Source organism: Mauremys mutica, chromosome 11 (genome assembly GCF_020497125.1).
Source record: "Mauremys mutica isolate MM-2020 ecotype Southern chromosome 11, ASM2049712v1, whole genome shotgun sequence".
In the NCBI taxonomy this organism is placed as follows: Eukaryota; Metazoa; Chordata; order Testudines; family Geoemydidae; genus Mauremys; species Mauremys mutica.
The window spans coordinates 66792854-66819228 of NC_059082.1; the positions used below are offsets into that span (position 1 = coordinate 66792854).

At 40.1% G+C, this 26375-nt stretch overlaps 1 protein-coding gene across 2 annotated transcripts; it reads left to right on the forward strand.

The window, feature by feature from the left end:
* The first annotated feature begins 507 nt into the window (after positions 1 to 507).
* On the forward strand, positions 508 to 25946 carry RRN3 (RRN3 homolog, RNA polymerase I transcription factor). Of its 2 annotated transcripts, XM_044980400.1 has the most exons (18): positions 508 to 681; positions 970 to 1070; positions 2730 to 2786; positions 4249 to 4338; positions 4448 to 4577; positions 5073 to 5132; positions 6448 to 6511; positions 9018 to 9087; positions 10318 to 10416; positions 11447 to 11542; positions 13150 to 13285; positions 16740 to 16870; positions 17290 to 17420; positions 18345 to 18529; positions 20002 to 20110; positions 21613 to 21765; positions 22757 to 22844; positions 24279 to 25946. In XM_044980400.1, the coding sequence occupies exons 2-18, from the start codon at positions 978 to 980 to the stop codon at positions 24435 to 24437; spliced, it is 1851 nt and encodes a 616-aa protein (XP_044836335.1). In that variant the 5' UTR covers positions 508 to 681; positions 970 to 977; the 3' UTR covers positions 24438 to 25946. The 2 variants fall into 2 exon arrangements, with proteins under 2 accessions (XP_044836335.1, XP_044836334.1); XM_044980399.1 differs by lacking the exon at positions 508 to 681 and having other exon boundaries at positions 726 to 1070.
* Positions 25947 to 26375: the final 429 nt, after the last annotated feature.

Consider the following 26375-nt stretch of genomic DNA (forward strand, 5'->3'; position numbering starts at 1 on the left):
CGAGAAGGGGAGAACCGGAGCCCGGAGAGGCGTAGGAGTCCTGAGACCGCCCCACCCCCCAGACTGGGCGCCCGGCGGCGGGGAAAGCCGGAACCCCGAGATCCCCCTGGGCTGGGTGAAGCTGCCACTACCACCCCAGAAGCCGAGGCGGAGGAGCCTCTTGAGCCGAGCTACAGCCCTCACCCCCCGGGATGGAGACGTAGCTGTTCCGGTCTCAGGTGCTCGGCGCTGCCCACCGCTGCAGAGACCCCAGTTCAGACTAAGCGCCTTTCCCTGGAGCGCAGGCACGGCGGGCCTATAGCCGGCGGCCCCGTGCCCGGTCCGGGGCTGAGCTTGGCCCAAGCCAGGACTCAAACCGGGCCGCTCAGCATCTCTGCGCCTTCCGGGCGGGCGGGCGGCCACGCCCCTCTCTCCTCGCGCCAGTCCTCCAGGGGCAGCGAGAGCAGCGCTAGAGCAGCTGTCACGCCGCGCTCTGTTCTTGCGTCGTTTTCACTTCCGGGGAGGTCGCCGCGTCCTTTCCTGTCCCGAGGCAGCATCATGGAAGTGGCTGGGCCGGCGGCGCGAGGAGCGGGAGGCGCGTGGTACCAGCTCAACGGCTAATTGGGACCCCCCCCTCGGCGGGGCGCGCTGCGGAGTCTCACGGGCCCCTGCCCGGGCTCGGGCTCGGCCGGCTGGCGGAGGGTGAGCAGCTGGGGCGGGGGCGTTTCTTCCCCTCTTCCCTTCCCTGCCCCGCAGCTTGGCGTCTGCCTGTGTGAAGAGCAGCGGGGCACTGTCACCGCTTCCCGCTTTAGGAACGTCTGTGAGGCGTTCTCCCCTCCCCGGCGCCCTTTGACAGGCCAGGCTGGTGTAAGGATCTTGCGCCGCGTCCGACTTTAAAGTGCGCGTTTCTGACAGGCGGGAGGGAGTAAATGAAATGTCGAAGCCCGGCTGGCTGGCAGGTGTGTTTTCATCTTTCGTCTTACTGCGCAGACGCTGCCATGTTGGGAGGCGATGAATTCATCAGTTCCCCACCAAGGAAGACTGTCAGGTTTGGTGGGACGTTGACAGATGTCTTGCTGAAATACCAAAAGGTGACTAGACCCTTGTTTTCCTTCAGAAACTCTCTGCAGAGAAGCGGTATTTTCAGAGTATTCGGGTGTTTATGCCGGTGTATCAGTTGTAAGCATGCATAGTCAAGTTCTCTGTTGCACCAATACATGCCACTTGACTTCAGGCGGGTCCTTCCAACTCTCCTCTCCTCTCCCTTTTTGGTATTTGGGCAAACTTGTGAAAGCCTTTCACAAGTTATCATGTAACAGACAAATGCTATTGAGTTGAATGTCACATCCAGTAAATTCCAAAATTTCAGGACCTGTTCTAGGGCTCAGTGGCTGGAACCCTGTTGATTTTGGGGAAAATCAGAAAACTGAAGGGAGAAAAATGGTGGCTAGATGGAGCTCCTGCCATCTGATTAACACAGCTACAGCTTCAAGCACCACTGCATTTGTCAAACGGCTGGTTGTTGGTACCCATTAATGCTTTCCAGCATAGCATGGCTTATCTTCCAAACAAAAGAATAATGATGGTGGAGTGTGGAATGGGGGCTTGTACAAAGCCCCTGGCAATGGGGAGAGAATAGGGGTTCCTGGTATGGGGGAAATGGAGCACACAGAATACTTTGTGGGGCGGTATTGGGGGGATCCTGGAAGTACACAGAGCCCCCAGCATGTGGAGGGGGGGAAGGTGGGAATGGAAGGCAGAGTCCCTGGCATATGGGGAAACTGGGCACCCTAGTATCAGGGGAGATTGGGAATTAGGCACAGAAACCCTGGGATGGGGGGAAATTGTGGAAAACTGGTATGGGGGGAAGGGGATACACAGAAGAGCCCCTGGCATAGAGAGTAAAGTGCGGATACGGGGCACACAAAGCCATTGGCATGTGGGGGAAGAATGGGGACAGCGTTCCCTCCAATTTTTTACGTCCATGTACAGAATGAATTTTGTTATGTGCACCAATATGGAGGTGTGTGGCGGAGGTGGGGGCCAAGGGGTTCGGAGTGTGGGAGGGGGCTCAGGGATGGGGCAGAGGGTTGGAGTGCTGGGGGTGAGGGCTCCGGATGGGCTGGGCTGGGCTAGGGGAGGGGCGCCTCTCCCTGCCTGCGCAGCCCTTTTTAGCCTGCTGCGCGGCCGCACATCTTAGAGGGAACTTAGAATGGGGGGTGCACAGAACCTTTGGTGGGGGAGATTGAGGCATATGATGGAAAGGAGTATGGGGAGGGACACAGATGCCCAGGCATGAGGCAGGGGAAGTTGCAGGGAGTCCCTAAGAGAAAGGGGAATGAGAGGTTGCCACATAGGGTCCTTATGAGGTGGAAAGGATGAATACAAGGAGCCCCTGGTATGTGCCATAAGCTTGGCCTATTCAAGCTACAAAGTGTGTGATTCCCTTATATAAGTAAGAAGAGAATTTGACTCCCCTGAGGCAGCCTAATCTGAGGGTGCAGAGTGATCACATTTTATAAAATAGTGACTTTACAAACATCTCTTTTCAGAAACAAGTTATTTCTTACAAAACAGCATTAGCTAAAATTGAGAACCAATCTATGAATACTACTGCTGTGTTTCACGGGATTTCTAGTGTTTATCAATTGTTTTCATAGCTATCATTATAAAGTGTAGAGAATAAGCTTGTATTTCAAATTGTTTAGGTGTACTATATGGCAGAAAACAGTTTGTGTTTATTTTCTCAGGGTGAAACTACAGACTTTGAGTTGTTAAAGCACCAGCTGTTAGATCCAGAAATAAAGGTAAAAAATTGTCTGAGATCATTTCAATTTGGCTTTTCCTTTGAGACTGAATGTAATTGTGGGGCAAATAGTATTTGCTTAATATTAAGTTTATTAATTGTTAAGATTAAACTTGGGTCAGGTTTAGGGCAGTGCTTTTTTATATAGCCTGACTGTATTTGCTTTGTAGTCATCTTTTGACGACAAAAGTATTTTTAAAAATATATTGCAAAGCGATATGAATGTTGCAGTGTGCCTAATGCGGTATTATTGGGTTGCTGTGTTTTCCCCTCTCAAAAATAACAATACATTTATATGTGTAATCCATTCCTGTTGGGTAAATTTGATGGTGAGGGAGTGCTGATGTGAAAATCTCCTTTCAGTTCTGCTTCTGCATTCAAATTCTAATTTATAGCTTCTCTACTATTCCAAGGCCTAATTGCCCCTTTCTGCAAAAAAAACAACAAAAAAAACAAAAAACCCCAAATCCTTAACTGAGACCTGGGGAAGGAAGACTAAGGATCTCAGTGTGCAGTTTCCTCTAAATTGATCCTGTATTTCGGAGGGAGAAGAGGTGAGGGGAGCGGGTGTTGTTTGCATTGACCATCTGTGGAAGAAATAAGTGGTTTTTTTTTTTTCTCTCTCTCTCAGAATCTGTGGATCCTCTGAGATCTGTCAGCAGTACAGGGCTGTCCAGGCAGAAAACTTTTGCTTCTGTACTAGCTCCAGAGTCCAAGGCTGTTCTCCCCAGGTCCATTGGAGCTGTGGTGCCAGCAAATTCCCTGTCCACTGCTTAAAGGGTTGATCCCTCAGCACAGAGAGAGCTCTGTTTAGGAGTTAACATAGCATGAGGTTATATTGACTCTGGGGCAGACTCCCTCAGGGTTGATGGAGAGACAATATGCTTCTCTTGGGGTGCCTATAATCTCCACTAACCCCTCACACACTTGCCGTCTTCAGCACTGCAGAAAGCACTGTACAGGGACAAGAGAAGAGTGCGTGTAGGGAAGCAGATGGTCTCTTGCCTGCAGGAGTGGTAAAATCTGCATGCAGAGTATCATCCTCTTAAATGGATTCTGAGGGGGAAAGGCAGGGACCCCCAGTATTCTATTTTGATTCTATTTTTACATTGTATGTGGTTCAACGATATGGACAAATGCAAGTTTGGATAAAACCATTAAACTTGCTTACTGAGGTTCAAATTTAAACCCACATCTTTAGATGTGTGAATAGTGTGATCATTTACTGTGCCACTGCATTCATTCTTGAAACAGAAGTAGATTCAAGCTAAAATGTCTGTTCTCCCAGTGATCTTGTCTAACTCACACTAATGGAAGTTCTAGAAATTCATGACATTTAGATGAGGAAATAGCCACTTTGTTTATAATTGTCACGTTTGATTTGGGTTTTAAAGATTTTGAAATTGGCTTGAAAGATCATATTATTGAATTTGTTATATCTATCTTGTCTGATTTATTTTAAGGATGCCCAAATCATTAATTGGCTGCAGGAATTTCGGGCTTCTGTTGCATATTTGACCAAAGACTTTGAGCAGCTAGTCAGCATTTTGTTGGTAGGTATAGTATCCAGATATTGCATCTGGAGATCAGTAGTTGAATTCTTAAAATGTCCTTGTATTTCACATGATTGTTTCTAACAGCATGCTATTTGCAATAATACAGAAGCTGCCATGGTTGAGTAGAAGTCAAGATGTGGTGGAAGAATATTTGGGTTTTCTTGGTAATCTAGTGTCAGCACAGACTGTGTACCTTAGATCATGCCTGCGCATGATTGCTTCACATTTTATACCCCGTAAGTTTTTATTTTTTTGGTCATCTTTTATTCATTATCCAAATATTAGGTTAACATGTATGCAAAATTAGAATGCTTTACTGTAATTATCACTTATGTATGTTGATTATTGTGCATTTATTTGGACAACTGAAATGCAATAGAGAATAACATTAACTGTAAAGTCTTTAATTTACCTGGATTTTTAGAAAACTCATTTTAAATCGATGATAAAAACTCTTCTTCCTATAATAACTTAGAGTACAAATTATGCTAATTTTCATGAAAAAACGCAACTAAAATGAAGTTAGTACTATGATGCCATGTGGAGAATCTTCCCAGCTCCCAGAATGGAAAAAACCCTGTGATCATCCTATGTTTTTGGTGTAATGTAGATCATTTTGGGGCTGTAGTTCAGATGAGATCTTTCTTCTAATGATACTTTGATCTGTGCCATTGAGACTGTCATCTTTAAATTGTATATGGTTATGTAATAATTATCCTATTTCCTGTCAGCTCGAGTAACCATAAGGGAGGATGATGTGTATATTTCAGATTCTGATGATGATGAGGAAAGTGAGTATTAATGCAGCATGGTTTAAGTATGCTCTATTCATTCTTTTAGCAAAAATGTTTGTATATTGTGTCTTTTTGCAGACTTTTTTCACTGCAGCTTTAATGGTGATGTGTACTATTGAAAACCTATGTAGGAAAATGAGACATCCTGTAGAAAAAGTACAAAGTGTTAGTACCTCCTGCACTTGAATGCACACAACTCCCATTGAAATCATCTGCATGATAATCTGGCCCTTCTAATCCATTGCCACTAATACAGTAGTTGTGGTATTGAGATGAGTGCATAGGAAATAGAAATGTATTTCAAAGGCTTAGAACCATGATTGGTATAAAAACAAGTTAACTTGAGTATTTATGTTTATTTTCCTTTGGTTTAGGTAAACAAAATATAACCAAGTCATGGTTGAGGGGCACTTAAAAACCTTTGCTAGGTTCTTGCTTTTATCTGATTGAATTTCTGCAGCAAATATAAATGTTTGTAAGATACGGATTTCCTTTCCTTCTCACACTCACTTATGAACAATAGTTGACTCTGTCTAGAATGACTCTCCTGCATAAATTCTGCTGATGGCTGTGTAACTACAGCTCTAGTTTCTTATAGGAGTGAAGAGAGCCTTCTGTGAGCTTTTTCCTCCCAATATTGCACATCTTAAAATAAATAAAAAATAATGTAATCTGATCCTTTAAGGCCTAAAGGTAATAATTGGAGATATACCTATCTCCTAGAACTGGAAGGGACCTTGAAAGGTCATCGAGTCCAGCCCCCTGCCTTCACTAGCAGGACCAATTTTTGCCCCAGGTCCCTAAGTGGCCTCCTCAAGGATTGAACTCACAATCCTGGGTTTAGCAGGCCAATGCTCAAACCACTGAGCTATCCCTCCCCCCTGTATAATTCCTGTAGCAGTCAATGATTATCTTTCTATATACATTAATTAGTTTCAGCCCATAGCGAGTTTAAAAAAAAAAAAAGTGGAAATGTGCAACACTGTGAGTGAAATGTGAGCCTTCCTTAGCATATAGTCAGACTCTGATCTCTAGGGAGATCAGTGATGTAGGGGTTGTAATAATATCTTGCTTTGGTGGTGGTTATTTAGGGTTGATCATGGTTCAGTATTCACTGTATTTTACATGTGGACAGTAACTTTGGAAGTAAGGAGACTCCAAAAGCCAACTTTGGTAAATGTAGTTTCCCTGGTGAATTATAAAGCACGAGTGGCTAGCAGAATGTATTTATGCTATCTCCTAGAATAGCCCCTTGCATGTAACTTGATAAGGGAAATAATTCTTTATTACAACTCATTTTTTGTTTTTATAGGTCTTTCTGGAAATTTTAACACATGTCATAGAGCACTGCAAACTATAGCAAAATATGTTCCTTCGTAAGTATATCATTCCGCAGTTTTGTGTATCCTTTTAGCTAATACAAAGCTTTGTTTCACCAATGGGCGAATTTAAACTAATTGATTGAGCAAAGCGAGGTTTAACTCGCAACTTTATGGTATTTGCTTGTCTGTAACATAGTAGTGTTAGAATGCTGCATCTGATCAATTCCAGAGTTTCAGGGACTATTCTAGGCATCAATGGCCACAACCTAATTGATTTTGATGCAAATCAGAACAATAGAAAAGCCTGAATCAGAGAAATATCATGGCCCCCAGACTGCCTGGTGCTGCAGGCAGAGGAATCTCTCTGCCGCCTAAACATATCAGAGGCAGTAGCTTAACTTTCTGCATAGGGTGATTGTCTGTAGTCTGGATTCTCAACAGAAATAAGAGCCTTACAGGGAGGGTTTGTAGGGGGAGAGTGGAGGAATGATGGGAGAAATGGGGACTCAGAGAGGGAAAGAGCAAAAGTAAGGGTGGAGAGAAAGCAGCAGAGACTAGAGGGATGGTGTAGAAGTGCTGGGAGAAGCAGGAAGTGTAAGGAATCAGGGACTCAGACAGGACTGATGGTGGTGGGGGAAGCAGAGACCCCAAGGAGAGTGGGTGGTGTGGGGAACTGGTGTGAGGGAAAACAGACTCAAGGAGGTGGGTGAAGAGGACAGCAGGAAATTGGGGGGGTGGGAAGTGATGGTAATGAGGGAAGCAAGGGCCTGGTGTGAGAACTGTATGTGTGGGCAGGCATGGAAGCAGGAATTGGTAGTTGAGGGAGTGGAAATGGAGAAGGGAAAGTGGAGTCTCGGAGGGAATGGGGAGAACAAAGACCCTGTCATGAGGGGGCAAGGGAGAATGGGGGCACACAGAGTTCCCCTGGTATGTGGTGGAGGGGAGAATGTGGGGCACACGGAGCTCCTGACATAGGTAGGGGAATGGGGATGCACACAGAGTCCACTGTGTGGGGAGAAGAAGGGGATTGAGGAGGACACATCGTTCCTGCCAAGGGGGAAAGAATGGGGGACAATCAAATGGGGAGAGAGGGTACATAGGGGAGCACACAGAGCCCCTTGCATGTGGAGAAAGGAATGGGGGACACAGAGCCTGGCATTAGGCACGGGGTGGGGGAGTTGCAGGGAGCTCCTGAAATAGAGGGGCATGAGAGGGTGGCACACTGGGAGCTTGTGAGGGAGAACAGAAGAATGCGAGGAGCTCTTGGGGTATGCTGTGCTCTCAGCCTACAGAAATTGTGAACTGTGTGACATCTCTAGTTATAAAAACTTGGATTCAGTTAGGTCAAACAAGCTTATAGCAGAACTTTCCAAGAAACTGTATAACACATAGTAATACTTTTTGTATGTTTAGCAAAAGTATTCAGTATCAAAACTGGAGCAAAAATTGCTGTACAAAGAAAAATAAATTCCAATGAGCAATTCAAAAGTTGTTAGTGATGTGAATTGTTCCGAACACATTGAAGGCTTACTGTGCAGTCAACCTTCAACTCTTCTTTTTGGTGTAGCAGTTCTTTACTGTGATCTGGTAAGATCCTTATTATCAGAATCCCGGTTTAGCTCTACTTGCTTCAGGTACAAATCAGGGTCCCTATCCTGCAGTGTGTTGCATGTGACCTCTTCATATTCCTGCAGTCCCATTCGCTTCAGTGGCTCTGCATAGGCACAGGGGTTCATCTGTGTGCACCACAATCCAGGTTCAGCACATAGGCTTCTGTGTCCTCAAAACTAACTAGAGTCCAAGTCAGCACAGTAAAGCCAACATAATGTAGCTTGAAAGAATGATATGTCAGATAAGTATAAAGGGCCAAATGTTCCCCTCATGTGGGAAAAGTGCTCAAAAATATCATTGCAACTGACTGCAAAGAACTGATTTTACTTCGCTTAGTAGGGAGACGATTGCAGTTGTGTGTAATGGTAGTTTATGTGAAACTCTGGTCCTTGACCCACCACCACTTGGAAGCATAGCTTACTAGCATAGCAAAAGCCACGCTGCTCTTGGTTCCTTTAGCTATGCACTGAAAACCCTTTGTTGTGGGAGGAATGTGAATGCTTACCTCAGTTGCAGTAACTTCAGTGTGGATTTCCATATGGAAATCTACTGGGTAGATAGGAGACCATGCTGTGCTCCATTCTCTCCCCCCACCAAATAATGGATTCTGATAGCTTAATGTTAATGTTGGAGAAGCTTCTGTGGAATCAAGTAATGGAAGAGTGTGCTTTCTAACTTTTTTTTTTTTCCCCCCCTCCATTCTTGCCCCTCCCAAGATAATGGTGGGGGAACTTTAGATTTTATAAAAAATTAACACTTTTTTGTGGAAAGTTATATAATACATTAATGTCCTATAGAAACATCTTGTACAATTCGTTATCCTACAGCTGTGCAAATAAAACTGTCTTGAAAAATGCTTGTTCTAAATTTCACTTGTAGAAAGATTCAATACATGCACTCTCCGTTTCTTCTGTTTTGGGTAAAGCTTCCTGTATTTTCTTTATTACAGAACACCACAATTTCTCATGCCGATACTTGTGGAAAACTTTCCTTTCATTAATAAATCAGAAAGAACTCTGGTAAGAGCAGGCAGACTATCTATCTTTTTAAAATGTAAAAGTAGTAGAAAATACCATAGTTTGGCATTTGATACATTGCATAGTCTAATACAGGTGCTTTAGTGCTCATCATATTGAGTAATGTAATGTTAATATTGTTGAGTAATTTTAACAAAAACTATACTTTTTCTGTAGTTGCTTCATTGCTACATACCCACTGAGAGGAGGATCCAGTAGTACTGTCAATTATTAAGGTTTCCCAATAGTTCCATTATAAGATCTTGTTTTCAGTTGCTTTTAACTTTGGAAAACTTTAACCATTTGGACTGAAATTTTCTTTCTGGGTGCCTGCCTCAGGCTATTTTTTTTTAAATTTCAGCCAAAACAGTTCAGCTATTTCTGAGAATGAGGCTAGGGAAAAAAATAAGTTGTTTTGCTCATGTTAAAAACTTCTGGTTCTTTGAAAACCTCTATCAGCGCCATTCTTTGGAGCAAGACCTTGACTATGAGTTGGTGGGGGTGGGCAGAGCTTTTTGTCAGGATTCTGCCTTTTGCCATCCCTGCAAAAATTTCCCCAAATTTATCCAAGTTATAAAATTTGAAAAATGAGCGATTTGTACATGCTCAGAAGAGACTTCTTCGATTTTAGCAGCTAAACTCCCCAAAGATTCTGTGAGCCAGCTGAGCGATACTTTTTCTGCAATTCCAGGTCTGGGCTGCTGTGGGCCATACTGGTTCCAGGACCCTGAACTGAGAGCAGGGAGCCTGTGTCTCCTGTGCTTTCAATGACCCCTGATAGGTCCAGGCAGTGTGGAAGAGGCTTCAAATGTAGAGCAGACATGAGCTGAACCTTAGGGGTTGTGGTGGAGTAGGTTAGAAGGAATCTGGTGGGAAGGGGGAACTGGGACTGGAGGCTGGCAGGATTTCACTGTTGCACGTGTACTGTTTGGATGTACTTGAAAAAATAGTTATGAAAAAGATTGACAAAAGTTACTGATGCCCTCATCCTCTTGTTTAAGCACATTGTTTGGATTATATATTAACTTGTTTTTAGCAACTCTTTAGAAGTTAGGACAGAACTGTAAGCTGTTCAACATTCACATCAGTTTCAGATCTTTAGATAAGAGATCATTTGTGGTTCAGCAATTTTGTAGCTATACTGCTTCTTCTAGTTTCTAAAATCCTTAAAAGAAATGACTCTCACTTTGAATTCAAGGGAAAATCCATATTTATGGTAATGTTGTATTTCAGGAATGTTATGTTCATAACCTGTTGCGAATTACTGTGTATCTTCCAACACTGAGGCTTGAAATTCTGGAACTTATTGTTGAAAAGCTATTAAAGATGGATGTAAGTATGGAACAAACTGTCTTTGATGAAACTTGCTGTCTCTTAAGTGCCAGCAATGACATGATTGTTTTAATATTATTAAACCTCAACAGAAATTATACTGAAATAGGGTTCACAGTCTTAAGCTACAAAAGCGAGTAAATTAAAATTAAAGAGCTGAAGCTCCACCCTAAAACTGTACAGTTGTGCTTAGATGTGGAAGCATATATGATATACAATATTATTCTTTGTGTGGAAATTCTGTAGCACAGTCTTGAACATGCCAAAATAAGATTTGGATTACAGGATTGAGTGAGTGGCACATATCACCAGAGGCTTTTTGAATTATGTAGTGTGTTGCATCCACACACTGGAGATTCGAATCTGGGCCCAAGGATAAATCTTTATAATATTCTGCTCTTCATGTGTTGAACATCTGTCCGTGTTGCTTTTAATATAGGTGTTCACTCATCAAAACATTTTGAGTGATGAGGACTTCATGGGTCTCCATTTTGGAGCACATCAACGTAAATCAATCCGTCAGGTTGTTAGTGAGCACACCCTGTGAAGCGTGTGTCTGCTCCCTCCTTAATATTCCTAACTCCTGTTTGGCCAGGGATTTGGAGACCATTAAGAAATGGACCGTAAAACTTTCACATCAGTGCAGTGTCGGTAATAATTGTAGGCCACGTGACCGGATACTTGACCTGTTATGGTCCCTCTTGCAAGCACAGAATTTAAGTTAGTTAAAGTCAATTTCATGCACATAGCTACCACATCATGCCCTAAGTCTTTTTGCCGCCCCAACCCTTAAAAAAAAAATTAGGAAAATATAGTTCCTGGAAGTAGCTGAGTGAAGTTTTAAGCAGTTTATATTGTGTGTGTTTGTTTATATACTTAGTTTTTAAAAAAAACATATACTTAGCCCCCAAACTCTGTTAATAGTGTCATCTATATCTGACTTAAAGAATATAGTGTGGTTACATTTTCCTGCACCCAAGGTTTCTTTTAAAAAAAAAATCAGATTTTCTTTCCTTATCTCTAACTACAGGTAAGTGCCCCACGACAAGATATTGAGGATGCTGAAGAAACTGCTAAGAATTCTGATATCAAGGAAAAAACCACAGAGGAAGGACTCTTTGACATGGTTGGCTAAGCACTCTAAAAATGGATGTTTATATTTAAAAAATTAAATAGCAGTTGAGAGTTGTATTAATTTTTGCCTATAAAGTGGCAATGAGGTACAAACTTGCTTTGTTATAACTACTTTGTAAGTTAACTGCCAAGAAACATCCAAATCTTCAGTCAAGTTGGGGATTTTAGCCTTTGCAATATTTTAGTAAGTAGAAAGTAATGACTGAAGTGGAATTTGGCCAGGACCCCAGGACATGAGTTAACCGTAAAGCTGATTGGAAACAGTTATATGAAACATTTTGTCAGAATTTGCAATTTCATCAGAATTGAAACCGTCTACAGGACCATGTTGATTTTTGACAAAATTCCACTGAAAAGCAGCCAGCTTGCTTGCCTTGCTCTTCAGCAGCCCAGGCTCCTGACTCGTTGGCAGCCTCCCTGGCTGACTGACAACTGTGAGCTTGGGAGCCCTGGCAGCCTGAACTCCCAAGGTATCCAGGGCCCTAGCTCCACGACAGCCTACCAGACCAACTGTCCTGGTACTGGGGTTTCCAGGGTCCCTGACTATGGAGAAGTCTGCCAAGCAGATTGTCCTAGAGTTGGCGATTCCAGGCTCCCCACCTGGTTGCCTGCCAGGACTTCCTGTGGCACTTTGATGGAAACTTTTGAAAATGTTGCTTTTCATTCTGAATTGGAACAAATTTCAATTTCCTCTGCAAAATGGAATTACCAGTTTCCACCCCGCTCTAGTTAGGACCTCTGCATGAGAACATTAAGGAACTCGGGGCCTCAACTTTGTCTGAGACTTACTGAAAGTTGGTACCTCCAGCCGTATAATCCCCTAACGATATGCTGTGGGATTGGAAGGAAAAGTTCTAGCTACTGAATTGCCGTTGTTGATTTGTGTTAAAACAACACTGAACATCTGAAAGCAAACCCTAAGAAATTTTACAGTTAAAGTTAAAACTGTGGGCTGACATTCCATTGATAATTCATGTGGGTGTAACTCCCATTTAAAAACCTATGTCCAGTCTACATGGTGCACCATCGGCAATTTACCATGGAGAGTAAATATTCCAAAAGAGGTGACAGTTATTAACCTATTCTCTCTGTGTCAGAGATTGATTCGTGTTCAAAGGGGAGTGGGGCTTACACAAAAAATATGCGCAAATACATCTAGAGCCTATTACAGAGTACTAAGTAATTGACTTAAGCCCATCATCAGTACAACAAAGCAATATTTGTATATATTTGCTTGTAGCTCTTATAACTAAGCTGAACAAGAATTAATTATATAGCTGATGGTGATTATTTTGAATTATGTTAGTAGTGCTAAATGTATGACTTTGAACAGAGAAAGTATGTTTTGGTTTATTTATAGCAGTGGTTCTCAAACTGGGGGTCGGGACCCCTCAGGGGGTCGTGAGGTGTCAGCATCCAGCATTTATAATGGTGTTAAATTAAAAAAAGGTTTTCTATATTCATAAAGGGAGGCACACTCAAAGGCTTGCTGTGTGAAAGGGGTCACCAGTTCAAAAATTTGAGAACCACTGATTTATAGTGACGGTCTTTGTTGTATAGTACATATGAGAGATTTTTAACTGCTACTTTATCTGACAGGAGGAAGATGAAGAAACAAAAGAAAACAAAGATACCTTCAGTAGGAGTGACACGATGGCCCATCCACTAGCAGAACGCTTGGATATTTTGATGAACATTCTGTTTTCTTACATTAAAGATATCTGCCATGTAGATGGTAATAATGTACCTGAGCCTGTTGTTTTGTTAGTAATTAAATATAATAATAAGAGTTCTGCTAGTGCAGGATTGGTCCTCTAGAATCTGTTTTTTCAGCTGTAAAATTCTTCTCCCAGCAACATGATATAGACTAGATTTTTTTTTTTAAAAGCTGTGACAAATATCTGCTGAGCATAGCTGCAGTTGGACGATGAGGCAAAGAAGCCAGTGTTGGCTCTCTTATGCTGGGAACTGTTTTATACCAGCTCCAGTGTACTTTTGAGCAGCCTTGTTAGTCATATGGCAACTGGCTATACATCTGCTGAGAATAGCTGGAGTGCAGTAGCAATAGCATTCTGACTAACTCACCACTCTGTTCCCAACCTGACATGTCCCCTATGTCAGGAGCCACATGAGACAGGTAAAGGAGCCAGCTGTGTTATCTGAGGAATCGGGGGGGGTTCCTTATTTGGGTAGAGCCATTGGCTTTTCAGCCACTTTGTGCTGCCAAACTTGCACAAAGGGCCAGAACAGCGAAGAGAATCTGGCCTTTTATCTGTTGATTTGAGCCCCTTCTTTCTCTTTTTCCTGTCTGATCTTTTTTGTTTATACTCAGTTGGCCCTATGTATTTATTTTTCCTGCCTTACCTTTGACTTTGCTTCTTTGGTGTCTTGGTACTGTAAAATTTCTGTAATACTCTCAATGCCCCCTTGCTTCTACTTGATGATAACTTTGATAATTAGAATCATAGATTATTTTTAGGGTTGTCAATCGCAGTTCACTGACGCAATTGACTCAAATATTAATCACGATAAAAAAAATTAATCGCACTGTTAAACAATAGAATACCAATTGAAATTTATTAAATATTTTGGATATTTTTCTACATTTTCATATATATTGTATTCTGTGTTGTAATTGAAATTAAAGTGTATATTATTTTTATTACAAATATTTGCACTGTAAAAATATAAACAAAAGAAATCGTATTTTCCAGTTCACCTTATAGAAGTACCATAGTGCAGTCTCTTTGTCACAAAAGTACAACTTATAAATGTAGATTTGATTTTTTTGTTGTTACATAATTGCACTGAAAACAATGTAAAATGTCAGAGCCTACAAGTCCACTCAATCCTACTTCTTGTTCAGCCAGTCACTAAGACAAACAAGCTTGTTTACATTTACAGGAGATAAATGCCCTCTTCTTATTGTTGCCTGAAAGTGAGAACGGGCACTTGCATGGCACTTTTGTAGCTGGCATTACAAGGTCTTTACGTGCCATATATGGTAAACATTTGTATGCTCCTTCATGCTTTGGCCACCGTTCCAGAGGAAATGTTTCCATGTTGATGACATTTGTTAAAAAAAAAATGCGTTAATTAAATTTGTGACTGAACTCCTTTGCGGAGAGGGATTTTATGTTTCCTGCTCTGTTTTACCTGCATGATAAAAGAAATAGTATTTTTCAGTTCACCTCATACAAGTTCTGTAGTACAATCTCTTTATCCGGAAAGAAAGTGCAACTTACAAACGTAGGGTTTTTTGTTATATAACTGCACTCAAAAACAAAACAGCATAAAACTTTAGAGCCTACAGGTCTACTCAGTCCTATTTCTTGTTCAGCCAATCACTAAGAGAAATAAGTTTGTTTACATTTATGGGAGATAATGCTGCCCACTTCTTAATTACAATGTCACCTGAAAGTGAGAACAGGCATTCCCATGGCACTCTTGTAGCTGGCGTTGCAAGACATTTATGTGCCATATGCACTAACGATTCATGTGCCTCTTCATGCTTCAACCATTGGTACAGCAGACATGCTTCCATGCTGATGATGCTTATTTAAAAAAAATAATGCATTAATTAAATTTGTGACTCAACTCCTTTGCGGGGAGGGATTTTAAGTCTCCTGCTCTGTTTTACCCAGATTCTGGCATATATTTCATGTTATAGCAGTCTCGGATGATGACCCAGCACATGTTGTTCATTTTAAGAACACTTTCACTGCAGATCTGACAAAATGCAAAGAAGGTACCAATGTGAGAGTTCTAAAGATAGCTACAGCACTCAACACAAGGTTTAAGAATCTAAAGTGCCTTCCAAAATCTGAGAGGGATGTGGTGTGGAGCATGCTTTTATAAGTCTTAAAAGAGCAACACTCAGATGCAGAAACTACAGAACCCAAACCACCAAAGAAGAAAATCAACCTTCTGCTGGTGGCATCTGGCTCAGATAATGAAAATGAACATGTGTCGGTCCACACTGCTTTGGATTGTTATTGAGACCCCATTGTCAGCATGGACGCATGTCCTCTGGAATGGTGGTTGAAGCATGAAGGCACATGTGAATCTTTAGCGCATCTGGCATGTAAATATCTTGTGATGCCGGCTACAACAGTGCCATGAAAATGCCTGTTCTCGCTTTCAGGTGACATTTTAAACAAGAAGCGGGCAGCATTATCTCCTGCAAATTTAAACAAACTTGTTTTGTCTGAGCGATTGGCTGAACAAGAAGTAGAACTGAGTGGACTTGCAGGCTCTAAAATTTTACGTTTTATTTTTGAATGCAGTTTTTTTGTATATAATTCAACATTTGTAAGGTCAACTTTCATGATAAAGAGATTGCCCCACAGTACTTGTAGGAGATGAATTAAAAAATACTATTTCTTTTGTTTTTTACAGTGCAAATATTTGTAATAAAAAATAAATATAAAGTGAGCATTGTACACTTTGTATTCTGTGTTGTAATTGAAATCAATATTTTAAAAAATGTAAAAACATCCAAAAATATTTAAATAAATGGTATTCTATTATTGTTTAACAGTGCTATTTATTGCATGATTAATTGCGGTTAATTTTTTTAATTGCATAATTAATCACGGTTAATTTTTTTAATGCTTGACAGCCCTAATTATTTGTATAATTTATATATCCGCGGTAGCTATCCCGCAACCAACCATTCAGTTCAAATTGGAATTTAAATCATATATTGAAATGCAAAAGAAAAGTAGTTGTTTTTTCTCTTTTGAAATTTATAAGAACAAATATCTGAAAGGGACATTGGTAGGAGGAAAGCTATATTTAATCATGCATCTTTGGTGCTAAGCCTCAATTATTAAACAAGCAAGAATATTTAAAAATCAGATTTCTTTTTGTATTTCACTCGTCTGGAACACAGATACTATGTGACTTAGTTTCACTTTCTGTCTTTCTGCACTAGCACAGTATTGCAATATTTGCATATCTAACAGCTCTGGGGAATGTTTAAATTCAAACCTAAAAAAAAACTTAATTGAAATTAATATCAGGAAGCATTTATGTTAATTCTGGGTATATAGACCCTAACATTTGGAGTCTAATCTGTCTGGCAGTGTTCCTTTAAAATATTAACTGTAATTTTGAGAAAAATCGAAGTGCCTCTGTGACTGGACAAACTCCCCTTCCCTCTTTTTTTTTTTTTTTCTTTTAAATAGGGAAGCTTGATGTTAACAATACGAAGGACTTGTATAGGGATCTGGTTACTGTCTTTGACAAGCTCATTTTGCCAACCCATGCTTCATGTCATGTACAGTATTTCATGTTTCACATCTGTAGCTTTAAATTGGTGAGTACAAGCATACACTTCCTAAAGTGCACCTCTCCTATTATATCTGTTGCATGTTTTTATTTTGTTCTCCTAGTGGATAAAGTTGAGTTAAGCTGATTAATTTAACTGATAACCCAGTGCCAATCCATATCTGGCTGAAAAGGCACATTTTTATCCCTATTCTCTTTACTTTCTTTCTCCTTTGCCAGCACAGTGTTAAAAACCCCCAAATAAGCAAATTCTCAAAGGACATTCCTTTCCGCATTTGTAGGAGTATTTACTTTTTTTTTTTGTAATTATAAATTTTGTAGTAAACTTTTGGTACAGATTTTTTTTTTTTTAAACCAAAAATGAGTACATTGGTGTCAGGAGTCTCTGTTTACAGATGGCATCAGCATTAGGGTTAATAGTTTGAATGTTTTTGTTTTGTTTTGCAGGGGTTTGCAGAAGCATTCTTAGACCATCTTTGGAAAAAATTGCAGAATCCAAATAATCCTGTGGTGATCAGACAGACGGCTGGAAGTTATATTGGCAGCCTCTTGGCAAGGGCTAACTTTATTCCAATTGTGTAAGTAATGATGCTAGATCATTTTAAATATTTTATACTTGTATATGGTCAGAAGTGAAGGATTTATGGCATATACTAGATTTAAGTATGGAAAGATAATGTGCCAGTTCCTCTGACAATGAGCCATAACTCTTGAGCTAAAATGTCCTTGTTGTTCCTCTTTTGGGGTTTTCTGACTTTTCCAAAAAGTGTTGTGTTTATGGGATGTGGACTAATGCCTGCTGGGTGAGGATGAGGTAATCAAACACCAGATTTATCAAAGGTACTAAGAACCTATAGTTCTCTTTGACTTTGTTGGATTTGTGGGTGCTCAACATGTCTGACATTCAGCCCCTAAACTTATTTTTGAACATACATCTTCAAGTGTGATAGGCATTGCTCTAAGCCTCTGAGACATGTAGTGCAATTATTCCTATTCATTGCATAGATTAGTCTCTGTAGTTTGCGTGCTCAATAGGTGGATGAGTAGACTTTTTTTTTCTTTTTAATGTTATATAGTATGGGATATTGTCTTCAGGATTTCTGAAGCTTTTGTTAAAAGCAGTGGGCTTAATGACTTAATGTTGAACCTAATTTAACATTGAAACCAGAAGGTTTCTCTTGTTGTTTGTGCCTCACAGCTCAGACAAGATGATTTCCAAACTTTTTATTTGGTGGGCCACTTTGTTCATGATCCTCTCATGAACTTATCACTCCTACCAATACTTCAATCTTCCTGATGCTTGGGGTTCTCAATATTGTTGCAGACGGTTCAGTAACTGCTGGCACAGAGGACAAGACGGGCAGTGTAATCTACTTCTTTATAAAATGATTTCTGTGCTTATTTGCATGTACAGTACACATTAAGCTCCTTAAATATTTTAAAAATATCTTTCATACGTGAGTTCAAATGGTGTTCTTACAAACCATGTTTCTCTATTATAGTACAGTGAAAGCATGCATGGATCTGTTAGTTAACTGGCTGCACGTTTACATTGACAATCAGGATGTGGGGACAAAAGCTTACTGTGATGTTGTTCTTCATGGACCTTTTTACTCCACGTGCCAGGCTGTGTTTTATGCTTTAATTTTTCGCCACAAGCAACTTTTGGATGGAAACTTAAGGAAAGGTGAGTACATTGAAAGTGTCAGTACTATAAAATTAAAACAGAATTAATGTGTAAGCTCTAAAGATATTAATTTCCTTATGGTCAATTTGGTGAAGTGAATTATGGGAAGGTTAAGTTACTATATTTTAAACAAAGTGCATAAGATTTTGTATTTGTATCGGAATACAAAGCTGGATAACTTGCTTTTTAGCTAATAAAAACCAATGCAGATAAAATCATTGGGCCCACTACTGGGTGCTCTGAGTTATTTTACCAGCACAAATCAATGTAAATTGGTGGAGGGTTCCCCTTGTGGCACAGAGCTGGTGTAGTGGGTCTGTGCCACCCCTTCAGTTATTGATACATGCAGTGTGACTGGAGTGCCCCTATGCCCTGATGATCCTGGCTGATGGAAGGGACCATGTAAGACAGTGAGCAGTTGAGCATAAATTAGAGCAACCTGCTGCTGTTCTAACTTAAACTGAGGGCTGGTCCAGAACTTGAAGGTCTACTGATGAATAGTACTATGTAAGAGCTAGGGGGCATTTTTTGATTGATTGGAACATAAAATAACCATAAAGCCCCATGGCCATTACTGAGCATAACTCTGCCAGACTGGAGAATCTTAATTATGAATTAAGCGTCTACTGTATCTGTAATAGCATATTAAATATGGAATCCTGTTATATATCACAAGCTATTTGTGTTCTCTGCTTGCAGAACTCTGTGACTTCTTTACAGATTTCTGCATTCACCACAATTTTCTTACATTTATTTTATAATTATTAGTAGAGTCTCATTATATGACAGAATAGCCTGGCCGGGGGACATTCTTGTTTATATTTCTTTTTTCTCTCCATCTTCTTCAGATGTTCTGCAAAAGCTTCCTTCTATTGCTTTACATGCATCTGCTTGACAAGTTAGCGTCCCCAGCTGTCCCCCAATATTATATGTTGCTTGATGCAGCCAGAACTGATTTTTTTTAATTCAGTCTGAAAAATCTTAATGCTGAATAATTTTAAAAAGTCACTCTAGAATTTCCACATACTGTATATTTGTACAATCATCTGGCATATGACTGAAAAGATCTTGCTGCTTTGTTTGTTCAGGCCCCGAGAGTAAGTGCTGCATAACTTGCAGGTCAATCATCTAATGCTTATAATCTAATCTACATTTTTTTATAATGAATTCTTGCACCTGATTTCAAAGTATTCTCTGAACCAGAAGAAACATGATCTTGCCTTTTATTACTCTAAAGTAATAATGAGAGATTGGCACAACGCTGGGAGAGTTCTAATATGAACTCTGCTACTGACTTTCTGTGTGGCCTTAAGGAAAAGTCACTTCTTCTTTCTGTTTCCCTATCTGTAAAGTAGGAATGATTATCTACCTTCATGGGGGTTGTGAGACTAGTTTAATTTGTACTGTGCTTTGAACATGGAAAACACTGTATAAATCCATAGTATTTATTGTACACTATCCTTATTTTGAAGGTTTGGCCTACCTGCAGAACTTAAATTTTGAACGCATAGTCATGTGTCAGCTAAACCCTCTGAAGATTTGCTTACCCTCCATTGTTAACTTGTTTGCTGCTATTACCAGGTAACTATTATTTATTTTTTCAGTTTAAACTTTATATGAACCATATCAATCTGAATATATAACCATAGTGTAGTATTTTGAAGACTAACATTTTTTTGTAAACTTGTATGTTTGTATAACGACTATAGATTATAGTATAATATAATATAATATACGATAGCCCCTTCAGTGTTGGAATATTACCCATATATTGAGTGGGAGCAGTTTATAGCTAATACAGATGAAATGAAACCCTGTAGTTAAGTAGAGCTGTTTCACTGCTTTGTGATGGTGCAGAATGTTATATACAGCAACTCCTCACTTAACGTTGTAGTTATATTCCTGAAAAATGTGACTTTAAGCGAATCCAATTTCCCCATAAGAATTAATGTAAATGGGGGGGAGCGGGGTTAGGTTCCAGGGAAATTTTTTTCACCAGACAAAAAACTATATATTGTATAGATATACACACAGTATACATTTTAAACAAACAGTTGAATACTGTTCACAGCTATGGTGATTGTGAAGCTTGGTTGAAGTGGTAAAGTTAGAGGGTGGAAGAGGGAGGGCTATTTCCCAGGGAATGCCTTACTGCTAAATGATGAACTAGCACTTGGCTGAGCCCTCAAGGGTTAACACATTGTTAATGTAGCCTCTCACACAAGGCAGCACGAACACGAGGGAGGGGAGACAGCATGGCAGACAGACAGACACACACCTTGTGTGTGGGGGAGAGAGAGAGAGGTGCACACTGCCCCTTTAAGTAAGCTGACCCACTCTTAAGTGCATTGTCTTTTTAAGTGGATCAGGAAGTTGAGACAGCAGCTGCTGCCCCAAGCTCTCTGTCTATCTTCCTCCATGTCCCCTCCCTGCTCTATATGGAGAAGGGGTAAGCGAGGTGCAGGAGCAGGGGGAGGGGGACATCCTGACATTAGCCGCCCCCTCCCTCCTCCTCGCCCCCCGCGCACAGCAAACAAGAGTCTCTGGGAACAGCTCCAAGGCAGAGGGCAGGAGCAGCACATAGCAGTGTGGGGAGGGACAGCTGAACTGCCTTGATAGCCTGCTGGGTGGCTGCTGCACAGGGAACATAGGGGGGCTGCCAGTCCACCCTGGTTACAAGCCCCCACCAGCTAGCTGCAATGGGCTGCTCTTCCTGCAAGCAGTGGACAGAGCAGGCGGCTGCCAAACGATGTTAGAAGGGAGCATTACGCAACTTTAAATGAGCGTGTTCCCTAATTGATCAGCAACCTAACAATGTTAACCGGGACAACTTTAAGTGAGGAGTTACTGTACTTGCAATAAAGTTCTGTTGAGAGTAGAATTGGTTAGATAGACTTCATTTGTAAGCTCCCTTTGTTCTGATTGTATTGTTAACTCCTGCTGTTAGTCATAAAATGGAAGTTTGTGCTAGAATTTGGATATTTCTGTAATATGTCTCAGCCCACTTCAATATCCTGTGAAATTATTTGCTTTCGTTGTAGTTAGAGATGCTTATACTTATCAATGTTTTTTGTTTGTTTAAGGAAATACCAGTTGGTGTTCTGCTACACCATCATTGAAAGGAACAACAGGCAATTTTTGCCAGTAATCAGAAGCAGCAGTGGGGGTGATTCTGTACAGACTTGCACTAACCCCCTTGACAGTTTTTTCCCATTTGATCCTTACATTCTCAAAAGGTATAGATTTCCAATGCAATAAACCAATTTCTGCCTTGCATAAAATAAATTTAAAGAACATACTTAAGGTGACTGTTCTGTTCTTTTAAAATGTATTGTTGTATTATAAGTGAAAACACTCTAGTTTTACATAAGTTGTTTTTGTAGGACTGAGACTGTCAGAAGCTGGAGAATTGGAGTTTGTGCACTCTGTAGGGTTTGGGTGTGGGGAAGGGAAAAGGGCCCATCCTCTCATACTGCATTTGGTAAAAGGTTACTTTAGGTAAATTTTCTTTTATCTACCCCTCTTTAATGAGTCCATTTCATAACATTAGCATAACAAAATGTACTGAGGTCCGTCCGAGTGGTAGTTTCTTGCATCTCTGGGATTGGCACCATGTGCGAGATGGCAGCTGGTTTGTTTTTAGAGGCTTTCGTTATTAGTTAGATGGGCTGTTCTTGAAGCTCTCCAGCCTGGAATGCTTATATTCTTTGATCCATGAATGTTTGTGCAGATGGGTTCTTTAACATACAAAAGATGACCATCTTAAATAGATTTTTTCCGCACAAGCCATCTTCTAGCCTAACAAGGGCTGCAGTGAGTCCTTGCTCTAAAGGAATAAAAGTGCTGGACAGAAGTCCGGTAAATCCTGTGGGTAGGATTACATGCTAGAAGAAAATTATAGTTGGCTGAGGAAGCACTGCCTACGCATTAAAATACATAATTGGAAGAGCTGAGTTCTGTTCCTAATCCTACCACTTGCAGTCCCTTCAGGAAAACCCATATAACTTCTCTATGCATCGCTTTACCCATCAGGGAAATGGAGATAATTTACCTACCACAGGGAGTGTTCTTGGGATTAGTCTGCAAAGTGTATAAGATCCTCTGCAAGGCTCTAGAGAAATGTAAAGAATTACATAGTACAATATTGAAATGAAATGCCTGATTCATAACTTCTTGTGTGCAACTTTATTCAGTTTATTTGTACTATGCTGCAATTTATGTTATCAGATCAAAGAAGACCATTGATCCTATTTATCAGATATGGGAAGAACTGAGTACTGAAGATCTTCAAGAACTTAAGAAACCCTTTAAAAAGGTAACTCCTTCCTGTCAGAAATGATTTGTGTGTGTGTGTGTGTGTGTGTGTGTGTGCGTGTGTGTGTGGTTTCTGGGGGTTTATTTTATTTTATTTTTGGTTAAAGAAAATAATCTTAAATCCTGCATCACCTGACACTTAGGGAAGTATACTTCCATTTTGGGGGGGTCACAAAATGCTTAATGTTAGTGGGAAACCAGCACTGAATTATTAGCCATGCAGAATTCAGGAAGCTCTGTGTATGTAGAAAATGCATTCTTTATCTAGTTTGTGGGGGAGATGGGGGATCATCATGGCCCTCAGATAACTGTTTGATTTCTCCTTTTGTGGATGTATTCATAATTGTGCTCTGATGCTAGCACTATGGGCCAGCTGCTGTGAATCATCAAACAGGTACAATGATATCTCTCTCCTGATTGAAGGAGGAGCTGACATACAGGCTGGTGGGTTAGGATGCTGGCACAGATTGAGATCAGTGTAGTATAAGAGATTTAGTTTGTTTTTTCTCATTGAGCCCCTGTGATGATTCCTGTGGATGCCACTTTTAGATCTGTTTTGGATCTATTCTCACAATAAACTACAGTTATTAAAGCTCCCCTCTGCCCTGCCAATGATTCCAGCTTCTGTCAATGTAAAGTATTCCTAGAACAGCTATCTCCACATTATCTAATTGATTCACTTCCTTCTGCCTCTCCTGTCTACGTACACTTTGCAGTCTACGTGTGGAATTCTCTTCCCATCTGTCCGCCAAATAGCCACCTCTCTTCATTCAACTCCTTAAAACTGTATGACCTCTGTGAGGCCTACAAGCCATGAACTTATTAAAAAGAAAAGCCTCTGGACTTTCCAGATCAGCCAGAGTTTTATGACTGAGCTTGAAAACTCTTTGTGGCAGGGGGTGTATCTTTGTATACTGTACAGTACGTAGCACATTGTTACAGCTATGTGAATAATATAGTATTGCTTGTGTATATATGTATTGTGGTAATTGGCCACCACAGTCTTGCTTTATCTGTTTAATTGGTAGACTGTATTATTGCAACATTTTGAATTATTTCACAGTTTATTTAAAAACACATTTCTGGTTTTCAGCACTTTTTTTTGGCCAGAAAATTAGATAAACGCTTTCAGCAAATGAATACCAGAAACGCTCAAATTTCCAGGACTTTTCTCCACTTGTCTAGACATACGTACCTGTTGGTCAGATATATGCTTCTCTGTGGTGTGAAATCTTCTAGCTGTGTTACGAAGCAGAGATTGGGAGCCTCATGAGAACTGTTTTATTTTACTGGGCCAACTAACATACTCTGGTAAATCTCATGTAGTGTTCAGATAACTTTTCCTGGTGAAGAAATTTAAACCTAAGTCTTGAAACTCTATTTAAGGTACTATAATGTCCTTCTGTTTTCACTAAAAATTTTTCTCTTTGCGTAGTGTACAACTGAAGATGAAGATGATGACTTTCTGAAAGGAGAAACACCTCAAAATGATGGCTTGGTTGGAATTACTCCAAATTCTTATGACTCAAATATTCTGAGCCCGGCAAGCAGTGTAGGATCCCCTCCAGAAACATATGTACAACGGCACCTCTGACTTTGAAAATCAGAAATTAAGTGGCTCAAAAGCTATGTGCAATTTTCACTCTTTAAAGAGACTTTCTGAGCAACTTTCCAAACTCTGAAGATTTTACTTGTTTTGGTAATCATATTAAAGAAGAAAGACTCTAATTTTTTCTTAAACTTGCTCAGATTTCTACAGAGATGTGTTCTGATTAATTTCATACATTGCTAGAAAAGGCTAGAGAATAAACTGCAGTATTTTACAATTTTCATATTGAAATAGTTTATACATAATTTATAGTTATTTTTCTTGATTAGTTTTTGTTTAATAATGTTTGCTCTATAAGGATTTACATAGTAAGGGTGAAATCCTGGGCCCTCTTGTCATTGACTACAGTGGGACTAAAATTTCACTCTAAATGTTTAATTGTGTTTTGATTGGGTATGTTTTAAAGTTATCTTTCTAACAAGTAAACTGAGCATAGGATGAGGTACCAGGGCCTGAGTTCTGATTCTAGCCTGACTTTGCCTCCCTCTGACCTTTGACAAATCACTTAGCCGCTTTTCCTCAGCTTCCCCTATCTGTAGAATACGTGGTAAAGCACTTTAAAGATGGAAGGTGCTATTATCACTGCATAAGATTTTGTTGGGAAAAAAAATTTAAGTGTGAAAGTTCAGACTTTCAACACTTCAGACAGTTGTCAGTTTTGAAAGTGACGTGAAAGCAGCTTAATGTGTGATCATATGATATGTAGTCAGTTCAAGAAATGTGCAGTGCTTTAAGTTCTGGGGATGAAAAGGACTGTATAAGGGTAGGTATTTATTATTTTTGGAACTCTATATTTAAATGTAAATTGCGAAACTACAAAAATAACCCTTTGTTTATAGACAGGAAAAGATGCAATTCTCCTCATGTGTCACTGCCGGGAATTTCTTTACCCTACCATTACTTTGTTTTGTTTTACATAATTGGATTTTGAGGCGGGAGAGGTTTGAATGCATATATAAATAATTACTGCAAAATGAACTGGAAATATCTGCACAATGCTTCAGTTAGATTACAAACCCTTTTAAAAAAAATAAGTATGAGTTTATCCTGTTTGAAAATAGTAAAATTTTAAGTATTTTGGGCCAAATTCTCTGCAACTCCATTGGTCTGACCTTTTGTTTAGACTCTTATTTGTTAGACTTTCAAGACTTGAGCATTGGGTGGAAATCAGAATAAACTTGACACATGCAGATGCTTGCAAAACATAGATTTACACACAAAAAATGGAATTCTGTATGTGATCTAGCCACTGGAGGATGACACAGGATGTGGTAGTATGGGTTTCAGAAGCACCTGATTTGGCATGTTCCTTTTGAAGGACTGTGTGATGATACTGATGAGGTGTAGATTTGGATGAGAGAGAGGTTTGGGGATGACATGGCAAAATTAATCTTCCTGTATCTATAAATGAACTGTTTTTTGTTTGTTTTGTTTTAAATCTTACCCCCCTTCTGCTGTCATTCCAGAACAATAAAAAGAGAATTGAATTTGAAATTAATTTCCTTATCTCCCAACATAAAAGTACTCATCTTAAGCAACAGTAAGGAAAGAATGGTTCTAAAGTGATTGAAAGATTGTATTCTTCCCCATGACACCAATGGCTTTGTCGACATGTTGGGTGAACTCAGATATAAGACTTTTTTCCAAAACATAATGCCAGTTTTTTCTTCTGGCTAACATTGCTGTGTCTTGTATGTGATCTGGGGATTTGCGCACGTGTGTGATATATATAATTAGCTCTAGAAAAATATTTGCTTTGTCTCTAGACCCATATTTTGGGACATCTTGAAGATTGTAATGTTAAAAAATGACATATTCAGTTGTCCTAACTAGTCAAACAATCAACACCAGACCTTTCAGGGTGTTAGACTGTCAGGGATCTTCTGTGTAAGCAGTATTTTAACAAGGGGCACCCACATTGTT